Genomic DNA, 24093 nt, shown 5'->3' on the forward strand with positions numbered 1-24093 from the left:
ATGGAAAGTCAAGCGCCAGGCTGCATCATACTATACGTTCGAGTTGATGTCGGAGCTCATACACCCCGACCCCCGACAGCCCCCACGTCCCGGAACATCCATGTGGAATTAAGCTCTGCGTCAAGGGTATGGCGCAGGGTCTTGGCGTCGATCTAGTGTTGACGGAGTATCTAGGTACGTAGGCTGTGACCCTGGATGTGGATATCGGTGTCTTCCTCCGGGGTCCACTGCTGATCTAGAGAGCATATGCAAAGTATGGTCATAGGCTAAGAGCAGGCTAGGTGCTAAGGTACTGTAGCCTTGTAGGTCTTGAGTCCGCATTCGGCCCCAACGGCGTATGACTGTTGGATTCGGAATATTCCACGCATTGGAAAATGGTGATATTTCGCGGTGAGGACCAGGTATCATGGTTGTAGTTACTCATTGTAAGTTGGTACTTGTCTGGTCTGCGCTCGCCATATCTCGGGACCTCTAGTGGGTGCAACGTTGTATGTGATGGTTATGCAGGTATAGAACAAAAGACAAGTTTATTGAATAGATAACAAATCAAACTCGAGCAAGGTACTTACACCAGCTGCTTAAAACATTAGATGCGTAGGCATGGGTCAAAGCGAAAGGCGAATCGGCATCCCCGACCTTCTAGATGCTCCTAAACGGGTAAGGATCTCGTTGTAGGTACCTAGGTGGTAGGTAAGTCGTCTTGGCCCCCATGCTCGCGTCTATGACAATACAAATGAGAGTCAGTCCCTTATCCCACAGCCCGCAGAACAAGTACTCCGTCCCTCCGACCTGACGTCAATGTCTCAAGAAAGTATACAAACTAAGCAGCTGCGAAAGATATAAAAAGCCCCAAGGCACACGTCCACAATCTTCCTCAACAACAAGCAACAACTCTCAATCAATCCAAACAAACCTATTAAATTACCAACCCCAAAACCACCACCAAAATGCTCTCCCTCCGCACCACCCTCCTGGCCCTCGCCGCCACAACCCCCATCACAGCCGAACACCTCAAAGTCGCCTGGTCCGCCGGCTCCTTCAGCGCAATCGGCGACTCAACCGGCAACTACGACGGCTTCGCCATAATCCGGGACAATGGCGACGCAATCTACAACGACGGGTATCCTAACGACCACTCCCCTTGCTATAACACCGGGGGTGGGCGCACGTTCCTGATAGAAGGCGACTGCTGGAACACAGGGCGCCAGTTCCACTGTCTCGGCGATAACTTGGGGAACCCTAAGAACTGTGAAGTCCGTGACGCGGATGGGAATGTCCTTGGTTCTGCGGACGCGCAGAGTAACACTGAGTTCATTGGGATTTCGATTGGTACTGATGCGACTTGTGTTGTTGAGTTTGAGTCTGATGATGCGAGCGAATGTCCTGTTGATGATGGTAATGGACCGTTGCATGTTACGGATGATGCGCACTCTGATACTCTTTAGATGAGTGCATTGTGATTGTATTGGTTAATGTGCTGGGAGAGCGGAGTCTCATGCGACTTATAGAGGGTTTCAGATGTGTGATGAGCGACGATTTGAGTTCTGCGGCAGAAATTGAGGAAGGTGGGGGAGTACTTGGTTTGTAAGATGTATATAGCTAGTTAGTTAGCTATACTAGAGAGCAGCTCTGACCTATAATCCTTGACCTTCTGTATTCCGCTAAGCCATATCCCGAACCAATTTCTGTTCTTATGGTACCCTTACACAATCGATGCTCTCGGTCAGGAGTGTTGGGAAAGAGTTTAATTCCGGACTAAATCCTTGGATCGCGCCTTCCCATTCTCCATGACAGCCGTACCTTCCTTGTGTTTGTCAAGCTTATTGAAAGGAAGGTGCGATGATGCTAATGCTGAGGCAGCCAGCCATTAACGGAAGGAGCGTCGGGCACCCCCCAATCACACAAGAAAGGATATAACTACTCCCTCCTAGCCAAGCCCATTGTTTCCACGCAATAGAGCACCTTAAGTGCTCGGTTCACTATAAGCATGACTGAAAGCAACCGGGCTCCCCAAATTCGGACTCCCATCACTATGCGTCCCAACAAGCTGCACCATCGTATACCTTGAATCATCGCACGCCCCCGCAGAATTACTAGTAGCATGATACGCAATCCACGTCTGACTCCCATCAGGAGACTGAAAGAAACTATTATGCCCAGATCCGTAATTCCCATTCGCAGATGCAAAGACACATCCATTCCTCTTGCTCCAAGCGCCTGCATTTCGCGGGTCCGTGACGCCATCCCAGGTTAGTTGGCCGAGACAGTAATTCGGTGTCCAGCAGTAAGAGGCTGAATAAATGATGTATGTTTTCCCGCCGTAGTAGAGTGCCACGGGGCCTTCGTTTACGGGAGTCCCATATGTTTCGAACGAGAGGGTTGGTTGGGAGATTACGTAGATTGAACCTGTGAGGGAGATGTAGTCGGATCCGAGCTGTTGGAGGCAGATGGATTGGTATGAGACGCCGTGAAAGCATGAGTACATTAGGAAATTGCCCCAGTCGTTGAAGCGAAGGACGGAGGCGTCGATTGACCAGGCGGTTGTTAGTTGGGCTGCGTAGGTGTAGTCGTCCCAGGGGGAGGAGCCGCCTGTACTTAGAATCAGCAATGGCTTCTGGGGGGAGATCCAAGCTTAAGAGGGAGGCTTACCAGCAAGAACATGCAGATTCTGATCATCGAGGTTATCTCCATTCCCGGCAGTAAAGTAGACGTACCATCGTCCACCAAGGTAGTGGACTTCCGGCGCCCAGACGTTGCAGCATCGCGAGGACGTAGTGTCAGAGTAGATGACCTTGCTGGTCGCAGTCTTAAGACCCTCGATTGTTGTCGCGCGCGCGATTTGCACGTCGGTCCACTCGGTCGTCAGGAGGTAGTAGTACCCGCCGGAGTACGCGATGAAGGGGTCGCTGCCGCCGGGGTTACGGATGGGGTTGGTCCATCCTAGTGAAAGCGAGATGCATGATATGAGGGCGAGAAGGCGGAACAGGGTATTCTGAAATGATAGCTTCATCTTGAGAGGAAGGGTTTAACCATGTCCCTGCTTAGGATCTAGCAGATTGATCGACCTTTCCCCTGAAGAAACCACCGGTATTTGTATTCTCTGTACCGGACATTATGAACCCTTCATTTACCACGAAGACATCTTATCAAGGGTCTTCTATGGAAGGAATGGCGATTGTGCAGTACCCCGGAATGTGGCTGTGGTCCCGCCGGAGAGTAACTATATACAGCCCTATGCACGGGGAAAGGTCCGTGGTCATCACGGCAAATGTCCTGGACAGCGAGATAAGCCAGAGTTTGCACGGACCAGGTTAATGCGCAAAGCCGCAAAATTATTAGAAGAAGTCACCCTGTGGGTCATAGAAGGGCCTCAGATATTCTTGTCCAATAAAAAATTTGGGCAAAAAAGAAATGCTTCCAACGAGAATCGAACTCGTGCTTGCGGATTGCCAGAATCTTTTGGTGGATACTGTCATAACTCGTATGAGACCGCCGTACTAACCACTATACTATGGAAACTTGTTGATGAATTAGTGCTCATTTTTTATTTTATATCCCAATAACCTAACGTCACATTCCTCGGTCGCTCTTGCCAACCTTTTGACCCTTGAAAACCTCCACCACCATGTAGAAATTAACCATTAAGCTTTTTTTTTTTTTTTTTCCGTGTTTTTCTTGTATTACAAGTATTTACAGGAAGAGTTAACACGCGAGACTTTTCATTCGTACACAGAAGATGGCGTGGAAACTATTTGGCTTTCCTCCTTGGCGAAGATATATATTTTCGTTCGCCCGCGGTTACTCCATGCGGTATTTGCCCAGCAGTTACTAAGTCAATGTTCAGACAAAAGACAACCCCAAAAAATAAGAAAGAAAATAAACAAAGTCACATTTTAGGGTCTGCTTAATCCCATTGCGCATCAAAGTTAGCCGTTTTCTGAATGAGTGTCTAAAAAGGTGATATTCGATCCTTGGTCCTCTGGTCAGTTGAGATAGAGGAAACACTAAGGATTGTTGTACAGGTAGTTTTGCATAAACGTGACATAAGACTGTTACGCTATAAATAAAAGCAAAGATACATTATCAATTTTTCCAAATCTGCTGGTTAGGAAGGTAGTCTCGATATTTCCATCTGATATGCCATGGATTTCGACTTTCGAGAATAAATCTATGTATCCCCAGCTGCTCATGGCACCTAACTATCATGACTCTGCAAAATAAGATCAAGCACCAACAACACTCCCCTTCAAATCTTCATACCCAAAAGGATCTTTCCCCCCATCAAGCAACGTAATCGGGTCCTTACCATCAACATGCCCACAGTAAGGATGACTCACGCTCCAGCCCAGCAGCGCCTGCATCTCAGGGTTATACGACCTAAGCACATCCTATTCAATACTAAGATATTGGTTCTCGTCAGGCCTCATTGACCCGCGCGTCATGTGGCAGGAGTAGATGATGCGGCGCTCCGGCGGGCTTGTCTGGTTCTCGCCGGCGCCGTGCCAGATGCTGCCGATGATGAAGACCGCGTCGCCCTTGTTCATTTCGCACGTTGAGCAGAAGCTGCGGTCGGCTGGGCCGCGGATTGAGGTTTCGGGCCATTGGTGTGAACCCACGATTACTTGGGTTGCGCCGTTGGTGTAGTTTGTGTCCTGCGGTGGAGAGAATCTGAGTGAAGGTGGATTCACATTTGGGGGAGGAAAGGAATCGTACAACGCCCCCTAGCAGGAGGCCTAGCAGGGAGCTCTCGCCGCTGTCCTTGAGGTGTTCAAAGGGCTGGGCCATGTCGTCGCGGTGGAGCTGTTGCGCTGTTGAGGGGGAGCCGCGGTTGAAAGCCTCGGAGACAGCGAGGACGGGGTACGAGACTGTTTTGTAGCGCTTCCCGTCGCGGTAGACGTTCCTGATATTAGATCCATGTTACTAGGCGCATTCCTATGGAAGTAAGATAGCGGAACGTACGATTCCTCCTTTAAGATCGCTTTGGCCACCTCGCGATAAGTCGGGTGGTTAATGGCCTCCTGAGCAAACGTGCGCGATTTGCCTGCAAAGCCACTGTAGGGTACATGGGAACATTAGCATCGACCACTTCTAGGCCTGGTACGGGCATGGTGAATCACCTCAGAGGAGGATCAGCCGCATCGAACAACTTGCCGCTGTACTTGCCCAGCTTGTTCCAGTATGGCTTCGCCTCAGCATGAATCTTGTCAATCGTCTCCGGACTGAGAAAGTTCTTGATGATAATTCCGCCGTCGCGCTTAATTACGTCGACAATATCTTCAATTGGGGCCGAAGCATCGAGCTCGACGACTTCGGGGTTTTGGGCTTGGTGAGGGGGGTTCGGCATGGTGTGTGCAAGTATCTGAAAAACAGTATGCAATGTCTGAAAGGTGGTTAGGTATCTGATTTAGAGGTTCGAGGTTCGTTCAAGAACTACCATTAGCTTGATGAACATATAAACTGTATATGTATACTTCACTCATTGTCCGGGATATGCGCATATTCACTAAGGCCCAAATTGACAAATCTAGCCTCGCGTAGGTACATGACTGCTTATCAAAACGATATCTTATCAGGCGAACAATGTTGGAGATGAGGTGGACCCGACATAGCCTTGGGCTACCTATCCTGTCAGGTATCGCGATCGCTGCAATATTGGATCCACCTTTGGTTGCGCAGGGCTATCGGCGCTACTTAGGTTGGGGGTCCCTGCTGTACCATACATAGGTGGGTGTTTGCCGTTGTCTACAATGGTACAGAAGTATCTAGATGAGCAGTCTGGCAGAATGGAAGCCGAATGGGTTTCCCTGTTTCTAGGGTAATCTGTCGCTGCAAATGTTGGGAGACAAATCAATCCTGTAGACATGCGCAGAAAATGAAACAACTAGAAGTCTGTTGATGAGACAGTCTGATCCAGACGACACTATACTACTGGGTGCAGAGTGACCAAATGCAAGGGATCACTTATATCTCACTTTTCAACAAAAGTCAACAGACCATCCAACCCTTCACTCGAAACCTCCTCCCACCCAGCCTTCTCAGCACCACCACCAGTAAACCACTTCGCCTTACTAGAGTCCTTCTTCAATACCCACGACAGCCAATTCACAGCTGCAACGCCGAAGGCCCCTCCTTCAGGCTGAGCATAGGTACCAAGGTGTCCGACGGGGTAGTTCCCAACCCACTTGGGAACGCCAGTGAGAGCGTTATAGTCTTCCATGCCCTGCTAACATTAGAATCCTGACACCCGGGAAAAAGAGGGAGAAAGATACTAACATTCTTATAAGCAATATCCTTCTCACTACCTAGAAAATAAAACACCGGCTTCTTCACTTCCTGAATCGTCTCCGGACTCTCACCCGGCATTCCAAGCAACTCGCCAATAGGCCCCAGATCCAAAAACCCCGAATTGAAGATACCCAGATACTGAACCCTCTCATCATCACGCATCTGGTACGCCTCAAGCCCACCGCAGCTTTGTCCCGCTACTGCAACGAGGCTGCTATCGACGGCGGCATATTTACCGCTACCGGCCTTGTTGCTGATCCAATCGAGCGCGTCTTTCATGAGCTGTACGTTTGTTGTACCGTCGCCATTTGGGGCACCAGATGCAATGGCTATGAAGCCGTAGGAGGCGATATTTGTAAGGAGGTTGCCGAAGAGCGTACCGTTTGCGGAACACGCGCCGTTACCCCAGATTAGGACAGGGAGGGTGACGTTGGAGGATTTGTTGGGCATGTAGATTGTGTGGTTTGGGAGGGAGGGGTCGGCCGAGTGTGACTGTTCCACGTTAGTGTAAGTACTTAGTGGGCAAGACAGTGAGGAAGAGAGATATACAGCATCATATGGCCCGTATCCTGCTGCAAAGGCCAGGGCAGCGTAGCTAAGCGTTGCAATGGGGATTTGGAGCTTCATCGTGAGTATTGGTGGTTAGACCGTCATCTAGAAAGAGCGAGCAAGATAGAATTCGATGCGAAAATATATGCCTCAACAGAACCTCGGTGCTTCGCAGTCGGCAGTGGTAACCAAAACAATTGGCTATACAATGCCGCGCTTGGCTGATGCCGGTACTGAGCGTTCGGCATATTCGAGACATCTTGGCTGTTTCAACAAGCAAATTGGCTTTTAGCTGAGAAACGACTAAAGCAAGAAGTCAAGGCAATTGGAAACCTGTCAATATGTCTTTAGATAGCTCAAGTACTCCCCATTTAGTCTCATTTAATTCTATCATGCCAGGGTCATCAAAATATGAATGCCCGAGGCAACAACACGGCACTCACACGAAGTTGCCGACTTGATACAATTAGGCAGCGAAAAGCAGCCTGCGATATTCGATTTGTCTCAAAGATGCATTTCTTTCCTGCTTCATGATATCACATGAGGCTACTGAGACTTCAGAACGATCGGGTTCCTCCAATACACATCCTCGTCAGCCCTGGCTAGAGTATGCCCACTCCACCCCAACCTGTCAAAATTATGCTTAAAATGCGGAGTGTTAGTGCTGCCTGGTTTCTGCCTATCGGTGTAACTTCGTTCAACAAATGCGCTCCTCAATACCTCGGGAATCAGGAAATTGTGGCAAGAACGAGAAGACCTCTTCCAGCCGCAGCTCGAGTCATGCAAGGTGCGTGCGGCTGCCTGCCGTGCCTAAACTAGGGTATCCACCAGGCATCAGCAGCCTCGCTAGGCACATTCTGTGGATGTCTATATCTTTCCACTCCGGCCTCTCCATCCTCCATAGATCGGAATACCAGAATAATCATCGCACTTGAAACAACCTAACATCTCAATATTTTCTGTCAACTGCTCCAATCTCACCATGAACCCCCAAGACATTCCCCCACCAGACCATATCCTCCCCAGCATGAATACCCCAGACCCCAACCAAGACCCCAACCAAAACCAGACATATGACCCCTACTCCAACCCATACCCACCCTACGAACCCCCAAAAATTGAATACAAGCACTCTCTCCTCGAGCTCGAAGAAGAAATCACCCATGCAATGCTCCAAGAATGCAAAGTCGATGCCTGCGTGGACCTCTTCGTCTCGCGCGTCAACGAGGCCAAGAAGAAACCCAAGGAAAAAACGCGGCGGTCGCGATATATTTGGGGTGGGCCACTTGTTGATGTCGCTATTGGAGAGACACCCGAGGATACATTGAAAGTGTTTTTGGATGAGCTTAGGGGGAATCTGGAGAGGCTTGTCCCGGGGTACCTTGACGAAGAGGGGAACAATCTGTTGACGGTCTACAAATTGAAGGAGAGGATGGAGAAGAGGTGGGATGTTATTGCGAGGAGGAATACTCGGGGGTTGAGTCAGGAGAATGACCTTCCTGACGCATTGGTCGAGACACTCATGGAGAGACGGTATAAGCAGTATACTGGGATCCTTGGAGATCCCTCTGATGAGGCGAAAGAGGCACTTACTGAGTCTTGTCGTCAGCTTCGAGGGTTGATTGAGGACGAGCGTGCGACTGCATCTTTTTCCTGTGGTGGGTCTATACCCATTACAACCCTTGACAAAGACGCGAAACACAAAGAGAGGGTTGCGTCTTTGCTCGTGAACATCTTCTGGAGTAAGAGCAACGACTCGATAGCGACCAAGCTCACTCTACCTATCAACACCTCCGCTGCCGAATCAAGCCCCGAAACTCTCCAGAAGCTCGTCGTTGACTGCGACATTGCCAGCTTCGGCCGTGGAGAGAAAGACGTTATCGACCCCGAATATCGCAGAGCGGGCAAGATCAACGCAGACCAGTTTGCTACAAACTTCCATCCTGCCGACTACGGTATCCTGGAAAACATCGGCCAGGTACTGCTCCCCAACATCAGCAATGAAACGGACAATGAATTGGGCTTTCGCAAAATTACGGCGGAGCTATATAAGCTTAATGTTTATTCCAGCCCATCAGGTCACTTCAAAAAACATGTCGACACCCCACGCGCTGAGAACCAGATCGGCTCGCTCGTTGTCTGCTTGCCTTCTGCTTTTACGGGGGGTAAGCTCAGCGTCGAGCACCATGGACAGAAAATTGAATTCGACTGGGCTGAGAAGAGCAACAATACCATTCAATGGGCGGCATTCTACAGCGACTGCGAGCATGAGATCGAAACAATTACCGGTGGTGATCGAGTGACTCTCACGTATAACCTCTACGTTACCGAGCCTGTCGGCGGCGTTATCCCCTCGCCCACATCCATCGTTGAGCCGAGATCGTTGCCGGTTTACGGGTGGATGAGAGATCTCCTGATGCAAGAGGACTTTATGAAAGACGGTAAATACGCCTTCCCTAATACTTTCTCATCGAGCAATAACTGACAGGCCTGGTCTATAACAGGCGGCGTTCTCGGCCTCTTCTGCTCCCACGCCTACCCACACACATCCAAGCACGCCTCGTCGCAACTCCCCCGGTCCCTAAAAGGCTCAGACCTAGTCCTCTACTCCGTCTTCGCCTCCCTGGGCATGAACCCCACCATCCTCCCCATCCTCGAAAACAACGGCGACTATAACACGGCCAACCCGCCATTGAACATCGAAGGCAAAACACCTGACTCTGGTACTTTCCACACAGGGCAATACGAGTATTACGATTACGGCTTTGACAATTTCCTTACGAAGGGTCAGAAACCTGTTAAGCCGAACTATACGGAGGTTTTACCTGTCCCTGCGTCAGCAGCTGAATGTGAGGATTTGGAGAAGAGGTGGAAAGTACTTCTTGCTGCGAGACGCGTCAATGGGATGGGCCGTGCTTTTGATATTGCAGAGAAAAATAATCTTGACCGGAATGAGGAGAGTCATTTCCAGGAACAGGGTGTGCAGGTTGGTATTGCGAGGCATCCTTACATCGTGAGTGACCATGGAGGTGAGGAGGATCTGGATATTGTAAGTTCCCAATGTCTCCTTTCGCTTCCCCTTACGTGATCTTTCCTTTTCTATGGAAAGTACTAATGAGAGTTTTGCAGACCGTCCAGAAAGTCTGGCCAGTCCAGTACCTTCCCGGGATAACCTGGGTCACGGAGCCTAAACACGAGGAAATGGCATTTAGCCATATGGCCTATGGCAACGAGGCGTCTATGGCGACTAGGTACTCGTGCGCTTCTATTCTGGCGGTTATCCCGCCTTTTGAGAAGAGGGCTGAGTTGCTTCGTTAGGATGGGAAGTGAGCTGGGAGATTTGGCTGAGGTACGGAGGTATGGGGAGACTTGTCATGAAACGGGATCTTCATACTGTAGAGCTTTATACGTAGCCTGAATGACGCAGAGTTGGGGTAAAATTGATTGATGAGCACAATGGCATGTAGGTCTTCTACTTTATGGCCCCAAGTTGCAAGGGGTGTCATTGACCTTTTTGGTATTTGGCATGACTATCAAAAAGCCCTAGGCTATCCACCTCGGGAAGCGCGTACTATATTATTGGACTCTTGTTAGATTTGGAAGTCATTAACAGAACTCGTCATAGTCATCGGATCGGAGGGTGATCTATTGAGCGAGCGGGAAGTAGAAAGCAGGGAGGCACCCGAGAGGGGATATCCACCTCCAACACGACTTCAATCTTTACCAATCTCATCTCCCCACTTCCTCCGTCTGTACTTCAACTGACCGTTTATGCGGAGTGTAGGCCCAAAGCTAGTAGCACACCGTTAATGTGGTAGCTAGACCGTTTGATCAAAACATAGGATCGCGTCCCGTTGATCGAAGCAACGAAAAACTGGCCACTAACCATGATAATTATACCCTCAACTGTCGTCACAGATACACAGATATGGCCTCCAGCACGTCACTCAATAATACTATCTCAAGGGCCTTATTTGTGGGGCTTGATTGCAAATACCATCTGTGCAGTACGCAGACCCTAGCGGAACCTGCATACCCCCATATCTAATTATGCAAGGGTCAGACTTGATGCTGGTCCTGTTAGCTGTATAAGTACTCAGTAAGATAGCGACACCCAGCTTTCAGGCTTATTACCCATCTACCTGCTATATCCATCTCTATAGCCCCTAGTTACTTGAAGACATACTGCAACCACTCGCGAAACCCGCCCCTGGTATATTACTCTACGCTTTTACTTTTATTTCCGCTATCAGACACAAGCACTGGAAACTAAAGACCATGAAGACTCCTCGCTGCCTGCACCCTGATCGGCCTAGCAGCCGCAGCCCGAGGTGATACCAAACCGGATACACCAAGCATACTCTCCACCACCACCTCTACAGCTACGACTGCGCCTAGGCTGGCAAGCCGCCAAGGAGGAACCGGAGAAATCTCTTCGGATGGGGGTGGTGTCGGTCCAGGCGACGATTTGAGGCAATACCGATGGAACCTGGGGTAGAATAAGTGATGATTATGCTCTTGTAGCGATCCGGACCCTCTCTCTCCATATCAAAGTATTCTCTTCCGCCTGGATAATCAAACAATTCTACACCCGCACTCGCAAAGAGACAACTACATCAACAGCTCACCAAGTCTGCTCCCTCTTTACATACCACCCAGTAAGCGTCAAAAATGAAATAAACAGTCCTATCGTCAACGCCGCCTGCCTCGGCGTCACCGTCACTGCATAGCATTAGCCCCAGCAAAACGAGCCAGGGCCGATACGGTATATGTGCAGACCATTCGCAGACAAAAGGGCTAAGGTGCGTAGGACCACATACCTATACCCAACTTACTTCACTGCTAGCCCCTTCACCCTATCCTACTCACACCATCAAGAAAGACTCAAGAATGAGATTCCAGGAAGGATCATTGTCTCACTTCGAATCACCCACATGAACCCCTGCATGTTGTGCTAAATTAAATGCTGAAGAGGCCTGGGCACTCCAAGGGAGGGAGATGCTTACTGCTTAGATACGAAAAACATGCACAAATGCGTGTCACACTCTCCCATACTTTCATTGGGAAGCCATCTGAATTGTAAATAAGTCTTTCTTCCTACAGCCGGTTTGGTTTCACAGAGCCCTACATATATGGTGTAACCTGCAGTCTGCGAGTTTTTGAGTCGAGCTGTGTGTCGACTATTTCGAAGAACTGAACTAAGCTTATTCACATGAGTCCATCTATAGACCTTCGACGCCATGCCCAGATCTCAAGCAGGAGTTTCCACGGTGGCGGATGGCGATCGCTGACATCCTATAAACTAATAATGTGGACTTGCACGGCAAATGCTTCCTCCGCGCTATCTTACATGCAGGTCCTTAACTAGCGCGTAGCTTAGTATCTACAAAGAGGCTTATTTATGGACTATTGGACAGTTTGCATGGAGGCCTGTAGGTCTGAGTATAACCCATATACACCTTGACGTTCCATGTGGCCGATTGATACCTACTTGGGGTTCCCAGATCCTTGAACACATACCCACTAATGAGAGCGCTCTTCCCTCGCCTGGAATGACGTCTTGAGGACATTTCTTGCTTTTACAGGAAAGTTGGTCAGCGTGGCGAAGTTCATACCAAAAAATATGGAATAGAAATGTTCTGAGGGGTTGTATTGTAATGGACAGATAAGACTAACTTGGGCACATCTACTATATACTAGATCCATATCAAGTCTAAAGCTTATATGAATAAGAATTGTGGTGGTCCATATATATAAAGGTAGTTATAAGTGTACCAGCAAGGAAAATAGAAACAATAAACAATAACGGGCCAGAAATTCGAGAAGGACAAGTCTCTAATGCAACTTCCAGATACACCAACCTGATTTCCAAGATTGCTCTGTTTGTATCTCGAGCTATTGGCTTATGTAGCACGGGATGATAATGATACCAATGATGATTGGTCATTCCTAGAAAACGCCGGGTACTGAAAACGCCGGGTACTGACTGATAAGAGTACCTCAACTATTGTCACAGTTGCACAGACAGGACCCCCAGCACACTACTCAAAGGGGTTTCTCAAAGGTCTGATTTATGGGGCTTGCTTGCGACTACTACTTGCGTAGGCTGTGTGACATGAGAACCTTTATATCCAAAAATTTGGTTATACCAAAGGAACACTCAGCTTTGACTCTGCTGGATGCATAAATAAGGTATAACCACAAAGCTTACCTCCCTGCTATCCAGTTCTCTCTACAGGTTCAGGTTTCCAAGCGACTCAAGCACACCATAACCACGCCTGAAAGCCTTTGCTCAAAACTTTTATTACCCTGTCACTTCGAACTGTCTCTTACTCTCACTTCCGCTTTTCCGTCCACAAACCCTATCAACCGCACAACATGAAAGCCACCTTCCTACTCGCTGCGTTCGCCCTCACTAGCTTAACAGCCGCTGCCCGAGTAAGGGACAGGGATATTTTCACGATGACGACCATGCCCTCTCCTGTACCGAAGCTTCAAACCCACCAGGCTTCCGCTTTGAACATCTCTTCGCGCGCGGTGGCTGGCGCGAACGAGACGGACCGTCTTTTCCTCGCACGTCCGCCTCGACTTGCCGCCAGAAATGACACCAATTAAGGCAGCGAGAATAGCAGGAAGATGGAGAGGATGAGTATGATGATCTTGAAGAGAAGGGTTTAGCTGCACTGGAGAACGATTGGAGTGGTGGGATTGCTATGGAAGGTGGACGCTTATATTTGTTTGGTTAGTTTTATCAGTTTGGATTCAACATCCTAGGTAGAGATTATTAATCGTTTTACGCCGCTGTAATTCCTTGGTATGAGTGCTACTAATAGCAGTTCATACCTTTTTTTCCTATAGATATGTTGATGATAAAATCATAGATCAAGGTGCTCGACCGTAAACAACCGCACTCGCAGAGGTAGTCCGCTCAACACCAGTGCTCGGGACAATAATGTCGAGCACTGGGCAGCCAATTTGGCGGCTCGGCAGATTGAAGCGAGGTTTGGCTTTCGATGTGCTCTTGTTGTCAACTCTTGAAGGGAGAGAGGGGGCGGAAGTATTGGGGCCTGCCCACCCCTACTAATAGAAACCCCATTTTCACACTCCAGTGAAGGCACGAACTACGCGCAGACTGGCTTGTCTGATGTTAACCAAGTTCGGGTTCATTTACGAGTCCACGATATCAATTAGCGCCGTGCCGATTCTCTACCCTTGTTGCCTTTTACTACATAGAACCGCATGCAACTGCATGGACGCTGGGATGAGCCTACCGCTGGCATGTATAGTGTATATTCTTCAGCAGCCGTCAGTATCGCCATTATGTCTCTGCTGAATCTGGGTAATGGATCTTCCAAATCACACAGGATAGACAAAAGGCAACGAGTAGCCCTGTGTAGGCGCTCAATTGGATCATCACTTTCATGCGCACCACTATCGCGCTCATCTACAGAAACATGGTCAACCCCATTGCCCTCAGTGCCATCGGCGGGAGATACTATATTGTGTTCATTATCGGTCTTGCGCAGTGGCTTGTGGTTGTGTACTTCTTCTACCTTGAGACGCGCGACTATAGCTTGAAGGATATCCCAAGCGTCATTGACGGTCCGTCATTCGGCCTGAGAAAGACTTCTTTGGTATAGGCGGCGGCGGCAGATGGTGTAGTTGAAGGTCAGGCTGAAGTAGCTGGACTCTATGATGCGACTCTGGATGAGAAGCCCAAAATCAGAGTCCAAAGCCCGAGAAAGCGGAACATAATGCATAGTAACTGGGACGGTGAATTCCAGTGCAGTGGTCTACATGGGGACACACACAGTCTCATACTTTGCGCATAGGGCGTCAAAGTAAAGAAAAGACTACATACGCCAATTTCAAGCAAGGCGCGACCCATTCCATTTATCTTGTGCCCCAAATAATCACGCGAGTATGGTCGGTTACCGGAGGTTCCTGTACGCAAGCCGGGTAGCAGCCGCGCGTACCTAGGTAGTATATATCCAACAAGGCTCGATGTACAGTATATAACCCTCTACCCACCCAAGACATTCCGGCCGCCTCTCTTGGCCTCGCAGCCGCAGTTGCACTCCTCGTGGACGGCTCCCAGGGCGTGAGATCGTAATCTCGATAGGCAGGGTACCGTCCATAATGGGTGGATGGCACTGGTTCCTGAGGAGAGATGCCATTTTACCAAAGATTATACATAAAGAGAAGGCTAAAAGTCTTATATCTATTCCTTGTGTTGAGAAGAACTAAAGTAATGTTAAAATCTTGATATACCACTGTGGCGAATGGCGATCTCTGTCATCATTTGACTGATATCGCAGACTCGCAGACCAAATGTTCCATTTGCATCATGTTGCGCGCAGGTCCTTACCTAGCGCGTAGATGACTGTCAGTGAAGAATTGTGGTACCTCAAAATATGGTCTTAATTCATTCACTAGAGTGTGACGGGCGCACTGCTGTGCAACGAGGCCAATCTAGTCTTGCTGGAAGAAATGAGGAATAGTCCATCTTGCCCGAGTCTGTGGATCGTAGGTACATGCGGAAGAACTACCTAATTGTCTCATCGATGATCAACCGAGCAACGAGAATGATTGGATACTTCCAAGGTCTTCACACCTCTGAGAAAAATTCAATAGCTCGTTGTCATCGGGCATTCCGCTTGCTTGACTTTGACACTCAGCTCTCCATGTCTCGCAAGAGAGAAGTACTACCTATATTTCACTATTTAACCTGCGCCAGTTTCCCGCGAACCCTACCTACCTATCTCCTCTCCCATCCTCATTCTCATTGCAAACCTCTTTTTACAATCTCATTCACAAACATACCCGCAGAGACTTGATCAAGATGAAACCCGCCTTTATCCTGATAACTGCATTCCTTGGCGTCGCTGCCGCCGCACCAGTCCCCAACGCAGCAGAGGCGCGAGCAGAGTCCATCTCGTCCAGCTTTCAAAACGTCCGCAGACAAGGCAAAGGTAAGTTTGTGTTCTTGCCCCTGCTTACCCCTGGCACACCCTACCCTACCCTCTTACCCTGCCACCCTCCTGTATCAGTCCCGAATATGGCTGGATGCATCCATCTCTTGCCCACCATCGCATACCCGAAGCATGGAATTGCACATACACCTGCACCTACATCTGTATTTGGAACTCATAGTCTACTCCAAACCAAGCACCATGAAAAACTAACACAGATCACTCACAGCCGGCTCTATCCTAGACCCTCTCAAACCCGCAGGGCTGTCGAGTCTTCTCCCGATCTCTGCCGATCAGATCATAAGTCTTGGCCCAGCGAAATAGGATCTGTATTAGGACCTGAAATGGTAATTGCGGAGTACGCGTGCAACGGGACCTGAGGTTGGGGGATGGAAACCAAGGCCTGGGCTCGACAGATGCAGTACCATAACTCCGGGCCTATAACTCGGTGGTTCTCGGCGGCGGCGGTGTTGAGTGTTCCAACGGTCACGGATGGAAGCCCGACTACTTCGCTGCAAAAACACCATTATGTGTGTACTGTTCTCAATGTACCTCACAAGGTACGTACATATACATGGGAATTGACGTAGTTCGGGACACGCAATACCTATGGGTTTCGAGTATACCTGAAGATGTCCCGGCATCGCCTGAGTGGCTGGGTCATGTTAACCCTACCGAGTCTGTTGGTCCGATGAGGGAATGTCACCATAGCCATGTACTCCGTAGTAACTCGACTTACCTGTTGCATGACCAGCCGGTACTGTCCCTTTCCCAGAGCCTAGCCTGGGGGTACATAATAGTATTAACAAAACAGTACCTACGTTACGGGTATACATCTTAGATATACCATGTCCCGGGCGGACAGGTGGATGGCTTGTGCGGAGCCTGGAATATGAAGAGACTTTGGTTATCCTCATTAGACACCTAGGTACCATCGGGCACTCAGTCCAAGGGATTGACACTCCGCAAATATTTTGCATAACTTGTGCTTTCTAGGTATGGTGGTTGACCTAGCGGGGCAAGATGCTTTCGTCTAAGTGCTGACTAGACATTATACGTAAAATTATAATGGGCCTTAGCATGGTTTCCAGGGGTTGAAGCGCGAGTCGCTAACACTACGTCGAGGTCCTATTTATCTGTTTAGATAGTGCGGTAACTATTCATTTCTGGACGGGCTGTATCATTCTACTGCTTAGCCTTCTTTCTAGCAAATAATATCACGGGGTACCTAAGAATAACTTAACTAGTTATTCCTCCATTTCCAGTAAGATTCCTGTGCTAGTATACTTGGTGACATCTGCTGCTTGTTACTCAGACGCGGACGCGAATTGCTTAGGTATGTAACTATAAGCGCAAGATTCCATCCGTATCTATTCATGCATACCCTAGCATACTCTTTGACATGTGCTTTTTTGCAATTGGCTAAGTAATATGCAAAAAAGTGTTTCACTTTTCAGGTTACTTCTTACCCAAAAGCCCTAAAATATGGAGTAAGCTGCTGAAGGCGCCGTGTCTCAAGATTGGGACCGATCTCACCACCCAGCCCTGCTTACCCGCAGCTTACAGCATGTTGTACCACGATATCAATTCTAAATAATGGATACCTCGGGTGGTATAACCACCAACAAATTCTCGCGGTTATGTGTGGATGGTGCTCGTTTCGGCTACCTCTCATATGTTATTATGACTATCATTTAAGCCCACCGCGGAGTGAACCGGGAACAGCGGAGACACGCAGTCGTCATGTAGCACCGTCCCAATGCATGTGCAAAGGAATTGGATAACTGACAAAGACGAAACCTTAGCTTGGCTACAGGAAACAGAAAAGCAAGTAAGTAAGCGTTTTGTTGATCGACCAGCCAAGTGCAATTATTGGACCTGTTCTGCCCAAGTTCTAGTTTCTGTTTGACCTTCAGCGACCTGACTGAAAGGGCACAAGAAATCCAATAGTTCTCTGCAGTGCGCCGCCACGGGCTCCTCTGACCGTGACTCGTTGCCCCCACCGTGAATACTACATGGCGTAGGCCCAGTACTTACCTAGTTATATAAATGAGCTGCCCTACCTAGATAAACCCTCGCCTCATCTACCTCTATTTCAAACTCTGCCTTTCCCCAGACTATTTCGCACTCACGCACCCAAGAACCCACTACAACAAATTCACAGCCGACCAGCTCAACCCTCCTCCCAATACACATCAAAGATGAAATCCGCCCTCATCATGATCGCCACCTGCATGGGCGTCACAGCCGTAGCTGCAGCACCAGTAGCTGCACCGCAAGGCCACGATCTCAAGATGGACATCCAACAGATGGGCAGTAAAAACGAAGGTTCGTGTCCTTCACACCTCGGGCTTTGTGGAGCACATATCTATTCCTACCCTCCTTAACGACTCGTGATGTTCCTCACCTCTATCCCGCCTGACTCCATCGAAATGTCCTGAACTCACCGTCTAAGTACATGGCGTTCCTAACACTAAACGCATCCAACAGACACCGACCACAAATCCTTGCAGGGGGAAACCGGCGTCATCCCCCTTGTCGGTATTGCCGCTCCTATTAACGTGGCGTTACAGGACTCGGATGTTGGGATTTGATGAACAGAGAATGGGACTGAACCTGGGAGGAATTAGGCATTCGATTAGTCGGTCAACGAGGATACTATCTGGGTAGACGAAGTAGTGCGTTATTATGGGGACTGTATCTCTGACAGGCAAAGCTTCTAGTGATTTTATCAGGATATTGGCCTCTACGATAAGGGAATATAACGCTCATCACCATTTGAAATTCTTGCTGGACATGTTTCTGTTCAATCTCTCATAGTTACTTACTTCTACGGTAACTCGGGCTGCAGAGGGAGACGTAAAGATGAGAGGGCTATGTCAGATCCACTTAACTTTCAACGTGTATTGAGCGGCCACGTAGAAAGACTAGTACTACCTATGCTCGGTAATACCCCAGACAAGCCCAAAACCCAGATATACCAAGTGACACGCCCCATCTTGCGCCGAACTAAAGGGTTGGATAGAATTCAATTATCGCATATGAAATCTCGTTCTAACACTATTCACCTACTCAGAAGCATCTGCAGTTTCCGCATCTCTTAACCATGTGGCATCACGTGCTAAGATCAGAACCAATCTCTCCAGATCGTCTGCAGGTTACCCCACGCGAGACCTGGATATTGAACATGTGCAGTAGGTAGACACTCATTTTTTTGTGATCGGTTATTGTCACCTACAGTTTCTGATCTAGGCCTTGAACGCTTCTTTCAACTGCTTCAATTGTGTCATCATACCAGCGCCTTCGAGCCCGGTGCAGAGTAATTAAAGGTACTAGAGACTCGTAGCAGTCTTTAAGAATTTCCTCAATTGTTGTGCAGGCCACTGGAGGTGGTGGTGAACTTCCTGGTTTAACAAACATAGAGCTCTATCCCAGCTGAAAGAGATAAGTAGTATCCATGTTTGATGATAAACCAGATGAGTAAAATCCAGCGACAGCTGCTCAGCCCTACGTACTAGACTGTACTACGATCAGGAATTTGCAGCTGAAAATCAGGCAAGTGACGCACGTAATATTCCATTATGTCGGTAAATCTACCCCGTGGGTGGCGTCTTCAGCTCCACGCACTCAGATCTAGATTTTGGGGGCGTTTAGAGGAAATCTATAGCGTGGAGATCAAGTCGATTGACATAGTCTATTCCTGCACTGCAGTAAGATGTATCTTCAGATAGAAAAAGTAGGATGGTTGGAGAATTGCTCAAAATCTTGCATGATCCAACAAATCTAATTAACCGTTCCTAAATCCGTGCTTTCTTGAGCTAGTGGTAGGATTGCTAGTAACAGAACGTGTGCGGTAGCTTCTATCAAGTAGCTTACAATTCTAAGTAATAAGAGAGGGCCTTTAGCATATAGGTTTGTAGATGCTGCCTGTAATACAGGCTAGGTATCACACCAAAGACACCTGAAAGCCATACATCGTAGCCTGTCCAGATGTAGTAGTAATATCTGATGTATGAAAATTTATGCCCGCCACAAATTCAAGTAGACGTTATCGGTAAACTCAGATTTTGGGCCAACATAAAATATATGCAGAGTGTCAGACCCAGACACGCCACCCGACAGTCGCACAAGGTCTTAGACACATTCGATAGCCTAGTATGCCACTCTACCATGGTTACCCAAGGGCACAAGCTATGAAAAAAATCATAACTTTGGGCAAGGGATGAAGATAGATCCAGCAAAAGTGGGCGGCCGATTGAGAAACTACATCCTCTGGGCTGATTCATTTGCCCGCTAAGTACGCAGTAGATACCCCGTAGGTACTTAAGTATCTCAGTAACCCTCAGCTAGAGGCATGATCTGACATCCACTCCTCACAATTCCCACTCTCACTGTGAGACAGAACACTTCCTGCCTCTGCTCACTCGTCCACGACCTCTCTTCTTCTACAAATATCTCCCGATCATACTGCTCTCCAAACCAACAAACATGAAAGCCACTCTCGTTCTTGCCGTATCCGCCCTCCTCGGTCTAACAACCGCCATCCCCCTTGCCTCACACGCAGTTAAAACAAATGACACCGACACCTTTACAAGGGTACATAGGCGCCAACAGAATGAGGGTGGGGGTTTTTCGGGAGTCTTCTCGAAGGTAGGGGGTAGACTGGATGGTATCGCCAATCTAGACGCCGGGAGTCTAGTGAGTGATGGGGTTGGAGATGATAATACTGGCGGTGCCATCAAACCTACCTAGGTAGATGATCTCAATTGAGATTAGATATTGTGGGGGTTGGCAGAACCTGGAGATGGAGATTGATTAGTTGCTGTTTATTGGGGTTGGTGGAAGTCAGTATCATGTTCATGTACTTAGGCGCTCCGCTTAGTTTTGCCTTGGCCAAAATTTACATGAATATACGGTTACAGCGTTGAGCTTTGACATCCACGTAAGCAATTTTCTTAGGCAGAGGATACCGTGAGAGCAGTTCCGCCCCAACTTCCCTACCTAACTCCAGAGTACTATCCGTACCTAGACCGGATATGTCTTAGATGCGTCCGGGTCTGGAGGAAATCGCTACCATAGCTACCTAGACTAAGCGGGATTAAGTACCCGATCTTCTCTTGTAGTGTTTACTCTAGCTAGATTTTGTTTCGTGGATTCATTGATACATATATATTTATTGCTTAGGTACCTACACTAGACGGGTCCCAGGGGTGTTCCGCCATATGTATAATCGTGCTGAAGGACATACCCAGCCGCAGTGGCAGGGTACTCCAAGAAAGGCAGGATATCTTCATCGCCCAACCCCTCGAGATATATACAAACAGCTATACACTCCTGCCTTACCCTTCCTTCGACCCACTGCTGCCACTGGGAAAGAGAACACATGAGTCCCATCCACCAAGCTAGTATAACCAGTGCGCGGGGATCTCTATCTCGACAGATATTCACGAACGACGGCTCAATACGCCCTATCCATGTTGCGCAGAGTGCGGCGTTCTGCTCTGTGGCTGGGAGAGCGAGGTACGGTGTAAGAAGCTTTATAGAGTACCAGTATAGATTTGTTTGCTCCGTTGTATCGTCTGTTATACCGCAGAGGTCAGCTAGACCAAAATGGAGTCCTTCTCGGCCGCGATCAATTTCATATCGGAAGAGTTTGCATTCTTCTTGGTGGCTGTGGCTGAAGGGTTCACCCCATATACTACCGGGTACATATTTCGCTGCGACTTTGAGAATCGTTGCGAGGCCGCCTTGGATTGCAAGCCAGTTGAGATCGCTTGATCGACCGGTGAAGACCCAGGAGTCTCGGATGGAGAATTGTTGTGGCGCGAGCGAGGTGATCCCCATTAGCATACAGGCGGATATTAGTGCGCTGACGTTGTTCTCGTTGACTTGCTGTTGTAGAGCCTTGGAGTAGAGGCGTAGTGCCCGCTGCCAGAAATAGGCCTCTGCTAACTGGCGTGATTCGTTTGGTGGCGTGGGGGACAAGCGGTTCATGTGTAGGATGCCGCAACCAAGCAGTGTATACATTAAGTAGGGGTTCTATAGACGCATCAGCATCGAGCTAGGTCAAATAGGTGAAATAAGGAGAAGACATACATCAAAAGCAACATGAATCATCTCCCTTCGCATAACAGTTTGGATCCTCGGGGAACCGACAGTTTTCATGGAGTCGTTTATGAAAAGGTTGAAACTGCCAACTGCCATGTTAAGAACAGCATTAAAGTCGCCCATCATACGCGGCGCAAACGCTAGATCGCTTCCTACCGCGTCGCGTATTTGCCTTGCCATTTGGGCGTTGGATAAGTAGAGTAGGGTTCTGCCTGGGTCTGTGCCTGATCGCGAGTCGACATTTAGCGTCCCAGGGCTATTGCCGAGAGTCCTTGAGGATGTCGGCGACACAGTTTTGGAAGAGTTTGACGATGGTGGAGGTGGATAGACGCACGAAGCCCCATAGTTCTCGCATCGCTGGCAGCCTGGTCTTCGCTCATCGCACTGTACTTCCTCGTTAGCCTGAATTTCCAGTGGCTTGGGAAGCGACATGCCTTGACCCGTCTCATCTTGCAAACAATACATCCATTTCGTGACTTCTTGTGAGCCCTTCTAGCATGATACGTTGACTTGCTTGGCCCCTCAGGCAGCGTCACCTGGAATGTACTCTGGAACCCGGTGGGGGATGACACGGCCATGATGGTTTCTATATCTGCACCACGTGATCGAAAGAAGGTCCGAGGCCAGATTCAAGTAGGTATAGTGAGTCAGCCTTTCACGACGGGATATTTATATCATCAGGCAAGACCTGAATGAGAGGAAGAGGGGATCAGCTGAATACGAGTGCAGCGCCACCATAGACATCACGTGGTTAGACGTCCTTGGTGCCTGAGACGAAAGAGAAAAGGCTAATGCTTACCCACGAATGAACGCGAGGGTTGAAGAATGGGAGTTTTACAGTTATTGCAAAGCTAACTGCAGAAACCTTGTTAGTCCAGTAATTTACCAATATTTATCCTTGACGTATCTGAGGGGGCAGTGTGGTTGCAGCTGACGGGGCACCGGGCAACGGATGGTTAGGGCTGTGCTGCGGTCAGGAAGGCTTAGGTTGAGACCGGTGTTACCTTTTGATGAATGTCTGGCTGGGAAGCCTCTGAGATGGACTAACGAAGAGAGAATGCTTAAGGGAGGTCAGAAGAGCACAGCACTACGCTACAATAGGCGAGGAGACTGGCAAGGACAGCCTTTTATCGCACCTGCTACGGACACTAAAGCAGTAACAGCCATGGGGGTGGACAAGTGCTGGGGATCCTGCAGCAACACAACTTCCACGCATGTTTCATAATTTCTTATAGAACAAGCATAAATAATATAGTAATGCCTTAGGTACCTACTCATGCTGACCTACTTATTATATATTTATCTACGTGACTACAGAGACTTTACTATCACCACTAGTCAGTTACAAGGCAGACAAGTAATTACTTTGGTTACCAATACTATATTGCTTGATCGCGTTATATCACATCTCCCGTATCCGAGCTGATCAGTAACTGATGCTCGACAATAGCCGTCTAAAACCATAGGAAAATCAGACCACCTGTCTATTTGATGTTCCCGTACAAAATTGCTATCGGCTGCCTCCACAGCTAGACAGCCAGAGGACGACTGCCTAACTATCATGTCCGTGATACAGATAATAGTAATTTCTCCTGCCGTCCCGTAGTAGCCTCAAATTCGAGCGCTTGTCGAATATGAGACAAAGGAAACACAGCCGCTACATTCGACACCGCTACTCCATCACGAATAAGCTCGAAGGCCTCATCCAAAGCTATCTGTAGTACATGGCACTCAGCGAAATGGATAACATCTCTCAGCCGAAACAGGAAAATCCGTGCCTCTGGGCATTCCTCATGCAGACGTAGTGACAGGGGCGTACCGGAGAGCAATCCATAGTGAACAAGAGTTCCACCGGATCTTAAAGCACGAGCGAGGCTGTCGCCCTCCGGCCCGCCAACCGCATCCCATGCGACTGCTAGCCCACGACCGCTCGTCAGTTCGAGTAGTCTATGCTGTAGTCCCACTCCGGGTCCGCCTCCATAGCAGACACGTCAACGTGACTCGCCAATTGCACCGCAATGTTGGGCCGTCGAACCAGTGCAATTGGCCGAACACCAGCACGATTCAGCATGCGAATGATCATCTGCCCGATAGCGGACGTGGCCGCGTTGACGGCGACCGGTGCTGTAGGAGAGGCGGGCATATTTTCGCGCACCATAATGCAAGCAGATAGAGGATT

General features: G+C 48.8%; 8 protein-coding genes and 1 non-coding gene across 9 annotated transcripts; 4 read left to right on the forward strand and 5 right to left on the reverse strand.

Annotated features, from left to right (window-relative positions):
• Positions 1-947: 947 nt before the first annotated feature.
• BDV14DRAFT_209074 (uncharacterized protein) lies at positions 948-1445 on the forward strand (the record flags this gene model as incomplete). The annotated part of the gene is made up of 1 exon (XM_073775564.1): positions 948-1445. The coding sequence occupies one exon, from the start codon at positions 948-950 to the stop codon at positions 1443-1445; it is 498 nt and encodes a 165-aa protein (XP_073632894.1).
• A 518-nt stretch (positions 1446-1963) lies between these two features.
• BDV14DRAFT_195470 (glycoside hydrolase family 43 protein) lies at positions 1964-3010 on the reverse strand (the record flags this gene model as incomplete). Its single annotated transcript, XM_073772228.1, has 2 exons — positions 1964-2589; positions 2650-3010. The coding sequence occupies 2 exons, from the start codon at positions 3008-3010 to the stop codon at positions 1964-1966; spliced, it is 987 nt and encodes a 328-aa protein (XP_073632895.1).
• A 402-nt stretch (positions 3011-3412) lies between these two features.
• BDV14DRAFT_t19 lies at positions 3413-3519 on the reverse strand. Its single transcript has one exon. It is a non-coding gene; the product is annotated as a tRNA-Met (tRNA).
• Positions 3520-4223: 704 nt separating this feature from the next.
• On the reverse strand, positions 4224-5344 carry BDV14DRAFT_186932 (phytanoyl-CoA dioxygenase family protein; the record flags this gene model as incomplete). The annotated part of the gene is made up of 5 exons (XM_073770893.1): positions 4224-4377; positions 4432-4652; positions 4714-4900; positions 4960-5052; positions 5118-5344. 5 exons carry the CDS (start codon positions 5342-5344, stop codon positions 4224-4226), a joined length of 882 nt encoding a protein of 293 aa, XP_073632896.1.
• Positions 5345-5968: 624 nt separating this feature from the next.
• BDV14DRAFT_209075 (uncharacterized protein) lies at positions 5969-6912 on the reverse strand (the record flags this gene model as incomplete). The annotated part of the gene is made up of 3 exons (XM_073775565.1): positions 5969-6220; positions 6274-6777; positions 6835-6912. The coding sequence occupies 3 exons, from the start codon at positions 6910-6912 to the stop codon at positions 5969-5971; spliced, it is 834 nt and encodes a 277-aa protein (XP_073632897.1).
• An 837-nt stretch (positions 6913-7749) lies between these two features.
• BDV14DRAFT_163853 (2OG-Fe(II) oxygenase) lies at positions 7750-10519 on the forward strand. Its single transcript, XM_073767101.1, has 3 exons — positions 7750-9275; positions 9339-9883; positions 9964-10519. Exons 1-3 carry the CDS (start codon positions 7817-7819, stop codon positions 10150-10152), a joined length of 2193 nt encoding a protein of 730 aa, XP_073632898.1. The 5' UTR covers positions 7750-7816; the 3' UTR covers positions 10153-10519.
• A 5157-nt stretch (positions 10520-15676) lies between these two features.
• Positions 15677-16130, forward strand: BDV14DRAFT_195474 (uncharacterized protein; the record flags this gene model as incomplete). Its single annotated transcript, XM_073772229.1, has 2 exons — positions 15677-15806; positions 16036-16130. 2 exons carry the CDS (start codon positions 15677-15679, stop codon positions 16128-16130), a joined length of 225 nt encoding a protein of 74 aa, XP_073632899.1.
• A 1786-nt stretch (positions 16131-17916) lies between these two features.
• BDV14DRAFT_163854 (uncharacterized protein) lies at positions 17917-18574 on the forward strand. The gene is made up of 2 exons (XM_073767102.1): positions 17917-18134; positions 18297-18574. The coding sequence occupies exons 1-2, from the start codon at positions 18008-18010 to the stop codon at positions 18398-18400; spliced, it is 231 nt and encodes a 76-aa protein (XP_073632900.1). The 5' UTR covers positions 17917-18007; the 3' UTR covers positions 18401-18574.
• A 2407-nt stretch (positions 18575-20981) lies between these two features.
• On the reverse strand, positions 20982-22633 carry BDV14DRAFT_163856 (Zn(II)2Cys6 transcription factor domain-containing protein). The gene is made up of 3 exons (XM_073767103.1): positions 22349-22633; positions 21903-22298; positions 20982-21845 (listed from the first exon to the last, which is right to left on the reverse strand). The coding sequence occupies exons 1-3, from the start codon at positions 22490-22492 to the stop codon at positions 21000-21002; spliced, it is 1386 nt and encodes a 461-aa protein (XP_073632901.1). The 5' UTR covers positions 22493-22633; the 3' UTR covers positions 20982-20999.
• Between the last annotated feature and the right edge of the window lie 1460 nt (positions 22634-24093).

The sequence above is a fragment of the Aspergillus stella-maris genome, assembly GCF_047715825.1.
Source record: "Aspergillus stella-maris strain CBS 113639 unplaced genomic scaffold BDV14scaffold_3, whole genome shotgun sequence".
Taxonomy (NCBI): domain Eukaryota; kingdom Fungi; phylum Ascomycota; class Eurotiomycetes; order Eurotiales; family Aspergillaceae; genus Aspergillus; species Aspergillus stella-maris.

Bases quoted from the DNA above. Each gene is read 5' to 3' on its own strand.
- BDV14DRAFT_163856 (XM_073767103.1), bottom strand. From the start codon at position 22,492: ATGGCCGTGTCATCCCCCACCGGGTTCCAGAGTACATTCCAGGTGACG. The intron at 22,299-22,348 runs GCATGTCGCTTC...GAGGAAGTACAG, and splicing joins GCAAGATGAGACGGGTCAAG to TGCGATGAGCGAAGACCAGG. The intron at 21,846-21,902 runs GTATGTCTTCTC...ATGCGTCTATAG, and splicing joins TGATTCATGTTGCTTTTGAT to AACCCCTACTTAATGTATAC.
- BDV14DRAFT_163853 (XM_073767101.1), top strand. From the start codon at position 7,817: ATGAACCCCCAAGACATTCCCCCACCAGACCATATCCTCCCCAGCATG. The intron at 9,276-9,338 runs GTAAATACGCCT...GGTCTATAACAG, and splicing joins AGAGGACTTTATGAAAGACG to GCGGCGTTCTCGGCCTCTTC. The intron at 9,884-9,963 runs GTAAGTTCCCAA...AGAGTTTTGCAG, and splicing joins GTGAGGAGGATCTGGATATT to ACCGTCCAGAAAGTCTGGCC.
- BDV14DRAFT_163854 (XM_073767102.1), top strand. From the start codon at position 18,008: ATGAAATCCGCCCTCATCATGATCGCCACCTGCATGGGCGTCACAGCC. The intron at 18,135-18,296 runs GTTCGTGTCCTT...CGCATCCAACAG, and splicing joins GATGGGCAGTAAAAACGAAG to ACACCGACCACAAATCCTTG.